This window comes from Chaetodon trifascialis, chromosome 13 (genome assembly GCF_039877785.1).
Source record: "Chaetodon trifascialis isolate fChaTrf1 chromosome 13, fChaTrf1.hap1, whole genome shotgun sequence".
Taxonomy (NCBI): domain Eukaryota; kingdom Metazoa; phylum Chordata; class Actinopteri; order Chaetodontiformes; family Chaetodontidae; genus Chaetodon; species Chaetodon trifascialis.
Window position 1 is genome coordinate 12445980 of NC_092068.1, and position 10563 is coordinate 12456542.

Sequence of the window (10563 nt, forward strand, 5' to 3'; positions counted from 1 at the left end):
GCTGCAGAGTCCCGGGAGAAACAGACGCTGCGTACATCAGGATCTCATTACTGGCTCACTGCATATATACATCGTGTCATATAAAGTTTAGGCCCAAGGCTATGTTTCCGATTTATACTTTTTCCCTGTATGTCTGAAAGCCTAATGCATGCATTCAGAAAATTGGAGCGCGTTACCTCCTTTTATGACATTCCAACACAAGGTCATCAAATATAGCTTAATCAGATTTAGCGCCTTATTTACTAAAACCTAAATGAGCGCAGCTTTTTCCAGGTCAGAGTTTCTCCTGATTTCTTCAGACCATTTGCACAAATGCAGTCAGTCACAGTTTTCCAGTCATGAATACCAACTAACACAGCTGACTGCGCTGCCTGGTCAAATCATTTGCATCAGACTTGTTGTGCAGCTGCGTGGTTTTTCTCTTTTCCTCACACTTTCCAAGTAGTTTGTATTATCACCTGCAAATCTGTTATGCAGCCACACAGTGTACTATAAATAAATACATTCACTGCATTACAGGAATAAACTGTCCCTGGCCACATTATTAGGTACACCTATACATTTAGAAGCAATCCAGTCTGACAGCTCTGCCACATATTTGACCTTGATGAAGCTTAAGAGCGCCAGTTTTTATTCTGACAGGCGTTAATTCAGTTACATGTTAATTAAGGACATTGCCCTTAGTGGTGATGTTGCACTGGACTGCATTATAGTCAAAGGTGTTCCTATTATTGATGCTCGTGAATGGGGTGGAGACAACATTAGAAACACTTCTGTGCATAATGTCAACCAGTTCAACACCACTGCACGCTACAACCTCAGTAACAAACGCACGTGTAGGCTTTCTCACAGTGAAACCCACAACCGTCAGAGCAAATGTTGAGAAACATCCACCGACTTACTTTGAAGAGTAACGCAGAGGGGTTGAATGAGTGTTAATTTGATTCAGTTAAAAGGAGCGAAAGCCAGTCACAGTCTATTGACGCGGAATGGCTCATAAATCACACTTATGCAGTGATTTCACTTAATCCTCTGCGCATTCTTTATATAGTATGCTCATCCAAATCACCCCTGTGTTGCTGAGCCAAAAGTATAGTTCTTCCTGGCTGAAAGCTGTTGGCTTTGGCCCACTGCAACAACCTGACTCAGTCCCGACTGAAAAATGTCAGCCACGGCCACTGATTTTTATAAGGGTAAGTAATTAATTTCTATAAATAAATGAATAAAGGAACAAGAATCGGCTATTAAAAAGTTGTTCCACACTCCTAATGGGGTGACAACAGAGATATTTTCAAGATTAAAGCAAATGTTTTGGTGCTGAGTTGGCCGGCTTTGCCACATGTCAAAGAGGCATGTAGTGCAGCTTCATTACATCTGGTCTTTAGTTTGATCTCGCAAGGAAGCTTTTTTAAATTATTTTTATAGCCTCCCTGCTTGATTTAACAGTGAACAATAAATAAGAGTAGGGGGATGTCATGCAACAAATGTCAAGAGCTGTACTCAAACTCACGACATTACTCTTATATGGTATCCAGTTGCCTGCTGCACCAAAGAAGGGCCCGAGAAGGGCAACTGCACAGAAAAACATAACTCATTTAATGAAAGCTGACATTTCTTGGAACAGAGCAATTTCTCGTGGTGAGGTGCCCCCCTCCTAACACATCTTTAGAATCAGTAACCTCATATCAACTGCACTTTTCCACTGGAGAGTCAGTGAAATGTGAATGAGACGCTCTCCTTTCTGGCTGCCCACTTTGAGTAGGAGGCACACTGATAGTTAGTCTTTTCAGTTTAAAAGCCAATTTCAAGACGTATGTTTTCACTGTGATTTATGTTTTCCATGCAACAGTCGCTCCCATGTACTTGCATACTTGGGCTTTGGTTATGTCCTGCAGCGCTGCAGCTTAGCCTGTCCTAGAGTACATCTATAAGGCAGTCAGATGAATGTCGGGTTATTCGAGTTTACTTTGACTTTATACATCTATTAGCTTGTTTTGGAGGAGGCTACCAGTCTGTTTATGATTGTGTACACACTGAAAACAAAGGTTTAAGACATACACTGTTTCCACATTCATCCACCAAACGAGGAAAGTTCATGCGTTCATCACGTGTTCATATGAGCAGGATTTTGTGACGTCACAAATTGTTTGGAAACCAGTTTAAACAAGCATGATGTGGAAACTTCACCTCACCTCAAGTAGAAAAACGTCGTGCATCCAGCAGTTAAACTTTAATACATTTGGGTTTATTAATGAGGGAAAAGGAGTACTTTTAATATTTCATACATAGTTTATTACAATTAACCATATAAGACAAATTTTTATTTAAAGAAGATTATTTTTTTAGATATTTTCAAACTTTCATTTTATAGTAATTAAATCAGTACTTAGGCCACTTGATACTTCACAAATTATCCTCTGCTTCTAAAGACAGCTTCACTTCACATATAAGAAATAATGAGTTGTTACTTTTAAGTGCATGCATTCACCATCTAGTGTATGTATTCTCTGTTGTCCTACCTTGTGTTGGTGTAAAGCTGTGTAAAACAAATAAAACAGAATGTGATCATTTGCTAAGCATTCTGACAAACAGCACAAAGACAATATACTTTAATGATTTGCCTCATCAGCTTTTTTGATTTTTAGAAATGCCTATTCTGAATTTGATACAAGCAACATGTTTCAAACAAGTTGGAATAGGAGCATCTAAAGACTGGGAAAGAGGAGGGACGCTCCAAAAACACCTGTTTGGAACATTCCACAGGTAAACAGGTTCATTGGCAACAGGTGATAATGTCATGATTGGGTATGAAAGGGGCATCCTGGAAAGGGTCAGTGGAGCGGGGGTCAACACATGATTGTATAAGGCATACTCCTACATGGGCTCTTCAAACTGAAAGTGACTTTGAGATACATCAGTGTTGTCTTTGGCTACTTTGTAAAGGTGCTGTGGGATTTAGAATAGCTAACACATGTATTCAAACTCTGTGCTTGTTCCTCGCTTCAGTTCACAGTGTAAAACCTGCTGTGCTTCATCACTTCCATAGCACAAAGTGATTTGAATGTACTTACTGAACATTACTCCCCTGAGCCTCCTCACACTATCTCTGGTATTTGAACACAAAGGGCTTCCTGAGCTTCTTTACTGTATGTTTGGAACTCCTCAGACAGGCATGTCTTCTCCTCAAGGTTATTCAGTCGTAAAGGACATGAGAGCTGAAGCATTATGGGACCTGTAAAATATACAGAGAGAGAGCTTGGAAACACTTCTCAGAAACCTGAAGGAGGAACGGTCACAAGACCCCATTGACCTCCCTTTAGGGGTCTCTGGATTGCAAAGAAAAATAATCAAATACTGCTTGCTTTGGCATGGAGGCTGCATATAGATAACAGAACTTTTCTTTTGCAGACAAAACAGGAAATATGTGCACACGGTAAAAAGTCAAACAGCTTTGTTAGTCCTTGTTGCACATACCATAGAAACGTATTCTTAAAGTTTTTTCTCATCTAACAAAGCTGCGTTCAGTGCATCTCTACTTCCCTCTGGTCTTGGCAAGAGGAAACTGTCTGATATAGTCTTTTATTAAAAGTGAGTCTTGGGTTTAACATCAGTCAGAAAAAGTAATGACTGTAGCTGTGTTTCCACTTTAGCACGATCATGCTTTTAGCTGAGGAATGATATTATTTTCTATGAGAGGAGAACATCTATTTAACAGTGTTTCCATGGGCCAACTCATACAGATGTAATTATTAACTGCGAAAAGCCTGATTGATGCCCGAGTGCTTGACTCACTTGAATGCGACTTTTGTTATGCCTCTTGGAGAACCTTCAATTTGGGGATGTGGGTCATTTAAAGCACATGAGCAACTGTTAAAGTTGTTCATGTTGCAGAGTCGATCGATTGATCTTGCGTTCATCAAACTTGACTTTTTATCTAGAAAAGGAGTTTCATATCAGAATCTAACAGGAGAGGGAAAGCTTTCCTGGCTCTGAGCTGCAAAATCCAAAAGTTTCACAAATCTTTGACAGCCTGAATTTGAAGGAAATGTACAACAAGTAATGCAGAAGACATCTGGAACATTTCTGATTGCTATGATTAAAAACTTTCGAAATGAATGAGTCCAGGACTGAAGTGACACTTTGAAAGTGTGATTTAGAGGTAGTACAATATCAGTCACACTCCAGCCTTACTGCTGCTAAGAGCCCCCTCCAGTGATTTTAGGTTTTTGACTGCATTTTAAGGAAATTCATTTTTCCTGATGCACACATGGTGTATTACCAGCAGGGGGCGCTGTCCACCAAGAAGCAGCGCTGTTGACCAGTTTTCTGTAAAAATCACTGACATCATGGCTACACATTGAACAGTGCGAAGACAATGGGAAGCCACTCTGTACCAGTGGTTATTACTCAGATTCAGTCCAAATTAAAAAAGGACGAAACTTTGTTGCAAATACGCCGCTGACACTTCTCTCGACATCCTGATACTTTGTCACATTTCGGCCGAAAAGACCACTGCGCATGCGTCTCACACCTAGTTTGACATCCTCGTGCCTTTCCTATTGCCAAATCAAAGCAACGCTAAGAGGAAGAAAACCCCGCAAGAGGTCTCACTCAGTCGTAGTCTGTGGCGCCTAACATCAACAACGTGTAATTGCGTCAGCATCAGGAAACGTTGCGAGATTATGTTGTGCAGTTAAAAACATTTTTGGCTTTGCTTTACTTTGTCCACATGAACCACAAACTGAATGTATGTCTGGTTGAATCAACGTCTTCGTGGCTACAATGTTAGAATTTATAACTTATTACGGAGTTTCATCGTACCAGAGCGGCTACGGTGGTCGTGGTGTTTGCGCATTGCGTGCAGTCCTGAAAGCAACGACCACGTTTTGCTTCCCCAATGTTTTTTGATCGGTCTCGCAAAGCATAAACGATCTTCGCAGCCAGTGTTGCTGTAGAGTTTCTGGAAAGACGCGGAGCTTTCCTACGTCTCCATCCATCCTCGGCTCCAGGCGGGGCTTGCAGATGGGTGTGGTGCCCCGCGTAGGAAGTTGACTTCATCTAGTGAATGTACAACATGTTGAATGAATCGTGACGACAACCCAAAGAAGGACACTCCAAGAGGCATGGACATACAGTGAAGACTGACGTTAGGGTTTTCTTATAACTTGCCATCTTTAAAAGGTTGAAAGTGTCCGGGACAGGACAGCTCTCAGATCAAGGTAAATGTCACGTGTTTCAGACGAATATAAGACGTGTGTCTGTGTAATGTACGTTACAGGTGAGTAATAACTTGACCTTTGTCAAACGCAGCCTGTTGAAATCACCTTTGTGTGTGTGTGTGTGTGTGTGTGTGTGTGTGTGTGTGTGTGTATGTTTGTTCAGCCTTGATTCTGTCTCGTCTCACCGCTCGAGAATATGAAATGTTATCAGATGGTTGTTAGTTGCCACTTACTTTGCAAACTTGAAGGCTTGTGTTCATCCACCAAAAACAATAAATAGTATAGAGGTGATAATGGCAAATGCAGCCTTGTCATCAGCTGCTGAACTGCAGTATAACTGGCCTAACCTGTCAGAGCACACTAACCCAACCAGGCAGCTTATAGGCTGATATCACGTCGACTAACCTACAACATAGTTATGAGTTAGGATTGACTAAGTGATGGCACTGTGCCTGAAAAACTCATGTGTACTATCAGGAGCAAACGTGATTGGCTGTTTGTGCACAGTCCAGCTCAAAGGCTCCATTCAGCAGATGAAGGAAGTCAAAGAAAACCTTTATGTCACTGTGGGCCGGGGTGGCACTTACTTGCTTTTACAGCTCAGGGCGACTCTAGCTGATAGCTCTGTTGATCTGCGCCCACATGCCTCTTTTTGGGTGTGTGTTTGTGATAGGAGGAGTGTGTTTCAATGCTTGAATTTGTGCAACGTTTACAGAGCAATGGGCCTCCTGCAGCTGCTCAAGTCCCAGTTCTTGTGCCACCTGATCATCTGCTACGTGTTCCTGGCCAGCGGGCTCATTATCAACCTGCTGCAGCTCTGTACTTTACCTCTGTGGCTGGTCAGCAAGCAGCTGGCCCGCAGGGTCAACATCAGACTGGGCTACTGCATCAGTAGCCGTAAGTACTGTTCTTCCTTCTGTTGATACTGTGTTTCAACCGTACTCTGCATGCACGCACTGGAATTATGAATCAGTCTGCATGAAGCTTAAGACCACTCACACATGCAGTCAACGTTCTCCTTTTGTGTCCTAATGATCCTCAGAGATGGTAGCTGCCCTGGAGTGGTGGTCTGGAACAGAATGCACGCTCTACACAGACCCAAAGAGTTATCCGCTGTATGGGAATGAGAACGCAATTGTGGTTCTCAACCACAGTTTTGAGATCGACTTCCTGTGTGGTTGGACCTTCTGCGAGAGATTTGGAGTTCTTGGGGTAAGAGCAAGGGTCCTGGAGACCTTGAGGGGGTTTTGCATCTTCAGTGCTGTCATTCATTTGCTAAACACGCTTTCAATTTCAATCTTTCTCCAGAGCTCGAAAGTGTTAGCCAAAAAAGAGCTGAGTTATGTACCTATTATTGGCTGGATGTGGTACTTCCTGGAGATCGTTTTCTGCAAGAGGAAGTGGGAGGAGGACCGAAGGACGGTTGCTGAGAGTCTTCAGAACCTGCACGATTACCCAGAGAACTTCTGGGTATGTTCCAGCTTGTTGTAAAATCAGTGTGAACCCAAAGTGGTCGCTGAGCTGTTGCGTGACATCACAGACATCATTTGGGATTTGTTCTAATGCTTTTAATGATAATAATAATAAATCTGCTTTCCTGGGGACAGTTTTTGCTTCACTGTGAAGGAACACGCATGACACCAAAGAAGCACCAGATCAGCATGCAGGTGGCTGAGAGCAAAGGTTTACCCAAACTGAAGTATCATCTTCTGCCCAGGACCAAAGGATTCTCGGTGACTGTTCAGAACCTCAGAGGAACTGGTGAGTGTCCACGAACTGGTCAGATATGACCACCTGTAGATGTGAGCTGGACGTCTGTGAGAGGGACAGGCTGGAGGCATTTGCAAATCAAATGAGTTGTACAGTTAACTTCTGCTGTGTGCTTTGCCTTGAGCAGCTGCAGCCGTTTACGACTCCACACTGAACTTCAGAAACAACGAATCGCCAACCCTGCTGGGAATTCTTAACGGGAAGAAATATCACGCGGACTTGTATGTGAGGTACAGAGACGCGTCCTGCCACGTTTCATTTCCCGTTCGCTGGTGTAAGCAGGCTTTATCTGAGAGATCTGACTTCCTCTCACAATTGCAGGAGAATCCCTTTAGAGTTGGTCCCAGAAGATGAAGCAGAGTGTGCTGCCTGGCTCCACAAACTCTACCAGGAGAAGGTTAGTGTGTTTTGAGGGTGGGTGCTTCTGAGGGGCTGTTTAAAGCTGGAACCACCCAGATCCTGATTGCCTGAACAGCATCTGTACTCATTTAGCATGTACTGTGTGATACAGTGCTTCAGCTCTTTCTCCTTTTATTTCTTGAAGTTGGAAAGACGTGCTGTAAGTAGGATTTTAGGTGGCGGAGGTGGCCTGTCTGTCAAACACTGTGGATTTGGCTCTCACATGATGCAGCTTCTCTCATTACTTCTCCCAGATTCATGCAACTCATCTATCTGAACTGGCACATGTTAAATGTTACACCAAGCCAGTTACATTTTGGTTCCTGCCACTTTTTTAAGATAGCAACATGGCTTAGGCAGGTTCTTCTGTTCGGGGATTTGGTATTGAGTTGTTTTCATTGTGTCAACAGGACAGCTTTCAGGAGCACTACGCACAGACGGGGCGTTTCCCGAGCCCTGTAGTGACCCCACCCCGCCGGCCCTGGACCCTGATTAACTGGCTCTTCTGGGCCTGCTTGCTCCTCTACCCACTCGGCCTGCTTTTCTGTCAGCTGATCAGCTCTGGATCAGTGCTGACCATCTTAGCTTCCGTGGTTCTCTGCTCCGCAGGTTGGTTTCATGCGTTCATGCCCAAAGAGGTTTACCAGTCCTTCCCTCAATATAACCAGCTCCTTTTTGTCCAAACATTCCATAAAGCAGCAGATTTGACCGCTGAAATGTAAGTCTTCCCCCTTTTTTTTTTTTTTTTTGGAAAATATGATTTATCAGTCTTGGGAGCATGTCTTTAACAGCACTCAGGCATGTGCTTATTCAACAAAGTTAATATTCACCCATCTGAATAGTTTCACTTCGGTGTAAAATGGAGAAATGAGTTTTCTAACAGCATGTCATAGTTTCCACAAGAAATAAGTGCCTGTGTTTGTGGTTGTGGTTGAGGTTAAAGTGACAGATTCTGCTCTCTTGAAGGAGACCTGAGCAATCTTAGACATTTATTACAAAGTTGTCTAAAGCAAAATTTGTACAAAGTTTGGGATTTTCTGCAGTCACTGGTTGCTGCCAAAGTTAACCCTTAGCTTCCAATCTCACAGTGACAAATTGAACCATGTCCCTGAATTACTTTGAGGGGAAATTCCCGAAATAAAAAAGAGAATTGACTGTGGAAATAACCATGTCCTGTGCAGGAACTCAACACCTGTCTCCACTTTTTATGTGTGACTTGCTCAAATATTATTCTAACTACACCCTTTCTGAATCTTCACAGCTTCAGTGGGAGTTCGCTGGATGATTGGCCAGACTGAGATCAATAGAGGCTCAAACTATGGGAATAAGGAGGTTTTGCTAAACAACAACTAACGACTCCTAACCTCCCCACAGCTGCTTCTTTGCACAGCTACTAATATGCAAGACTGCCAGCAGCACAAAGCGTAAACACCAGTCTGACGGGATCTGCTGTCCTAACAAGCACAGACCTGCTGTAGATGTGGTCGCGTGAACAGAACGCTGCAGAAACTCAACATGTGACATGATGAAACTGGACTGTGGTGGGCAGCCTCCCTCAGGAAACCTGTGATAAGAGTGTGTGGCAAGATGAAATATGGCTTTACTACATTCTCCTCAAATCAAAGTGTAAATATTTGAATACAGTCGAGACTAAACTGAAATTCAATGAAGTGAGAAATGGACTACCTCTGTCACTGTAATGTAAACAATAAATGGCATTTTCATGGTGGAAGAAAATAAACATTTCACTTTTTAAAGACACATCATGGCGCTATCGACACTACACGTACAAAGCAAACACTGTCAGAGGAGCAGAGGCTGTGTGTGTCAGTGTGCATACATTCACACAGGCACTTCACAGGGCCAAGACATTTATTGGGAAAAATGTGAAAGAATGAAACTCCTGCTCTGGTGACCCCTTGTGGTGATGCCACAATATTCTTGGCTCACCATATAGAAAGATAAGATCCTAAAAACTGAACCTTCGTCTTTCTTCCCATGCATTTTCTGTGCTGGCATCCATTGAAATACACAGAGTATCAATCCTCAGTCAGGGCTATGATTTGATTTTATTTTGATGTGTCATAGTAAATTTAAGGCATTGGTTAGAAAAGACAGTAAATAATTGTCCCTTTTTCATATATTGCCATTTAATTATGACATAAATGTATAAAAATAATAATAACAATGTATTTCAATTCATTTTTTTTATTGGATTTTTTTCCCCCCTGCAGTGTAAGTCCTCCATATTGTAGTCTGTTGAACAGGCCTCATCATATATCTATGGAGGGTGCAAAGTCAGACAACTGAAGCCTCGTGTGAGCAATTTTGCACAGATCTGGAGACATTGTGTTGGGATCTCTAATGGACAGTAGGAACAACTATAGTGACGATTATCCATCCATCCATTATCTATACCGCCTATCCCTTTCGGGGTTGCGGGGGGCTGGAGCCTATCCCAGCTACAATGGGCGAGAGGCGGGGTACACCCTGAACCGGTCGCCAGCCGATTGCAGGGCCACATGAAAGGACAAACAAACATTCACACTCACACTCACACCTACGGACAATTTAGAGTCATCAATTAACCTAATGAGCATGTTTTTGGTCTGTGGGAGGAAGCCGGAGTACCCGGAGAGAACCCACGCATGCACGGGAAGAACATGCAAACTTCACACAGAAAGGCCCCGCCTGACCCGGGGATCGAACCGGCAACCTTCTTGCTGTGAGGCACCCGCACTACCTGCTGCGCCACCGTGCAGCCCTAGTGACGATTATCTCATATATATATATTTATTGTTGGCGTTTTCAGAGGTGGACAGGGACCAGCATGAGCACCATACGGAACAAACTGCGTATCTGTGTGTCTTTCTATCAGAACCAGCAGTAACTTTTTGGGCAACAGTAGCTCATCTGTTGGCTTGGACCACACGTGCATCAGGGAGCTTTGGCCGCCCATGAGCCAGTCGCTGGTTCACCACAGTTACTTCCTTGGACAATTTTGAATAGATACTGACCACTGCAGACTGGGAACACCCCACAAGACCTGCAGTTTTGGAGATGCTCTGACCTGGTCGTCTAGCCATCACAATTACTTGCTCAAATCCTTATGCTTGCTCATTTTCCTGCTTCTAACACATCAACTCTGAGGACAAAATGTTCACTTGCTGCCTAA

General features: G+C 43.2%; 1 protein-coding gene across 1 annotated transcript; it reads left to right on the forward strand.

Moving 5' to 3' along the window:
• Window positions 1-4918: 4918 nt before the first annotated feature.
• agpat4 (1-acylglycerol-3-phosphate O-acyltransferase 4 (lysophosphatidic acid acyltransferase, delta)) lies at window positions 4919-9145 on the forward strand. The gene is made up of 9 exons (XM_070977606.1): window positions 4919-5219; window positions 5935-6116; window positions 6262-6431; window positions 6528-6689; window positions 6827-6980; window positions 7117-7219; window positions 7311-7386; window positions 7799-7997; window positions 8650-9145. Exons 2-9 carry the CDS (start codon window positions 5939-5941, stop codon window positions 8739-8741), a joined length of 1134 nt encoding a protein of 377 aa, XP_070833707.1. The 5' UTR covers window positions 4919-5219; window positions 5935-5938; the 3' UTR covers window positions 8742-9145.
• The last annotated feature ends 1418 nt before the right edge of the window (window positions 9146-10563 follow it).

Bases quoted from the DNA above. Each gene is read 5' to 3' on its own strand.
- agpat4 (XM_070977606.1), top strand. From the start codon at position 5,939: ATGGGCCTCCTGCAGCTGCTCAAGTCCCAGTTCTTGTGCCACCTGATC. The intron at 6,117-6,261 runs GTAAGTACTGTT...AATGATCCTCAG, and splicing joins GGGCTACTGCATCAGTAGCC to AGATGGTAGCTGCCCTGGAG. The intron at 7,220-7,310 runs GTACAGAGACGC...TCACAATTGCAG, and splicing joins CACGCGGACTTGTATGTGAG to GAGAATCCCTTTAGAGTTGG.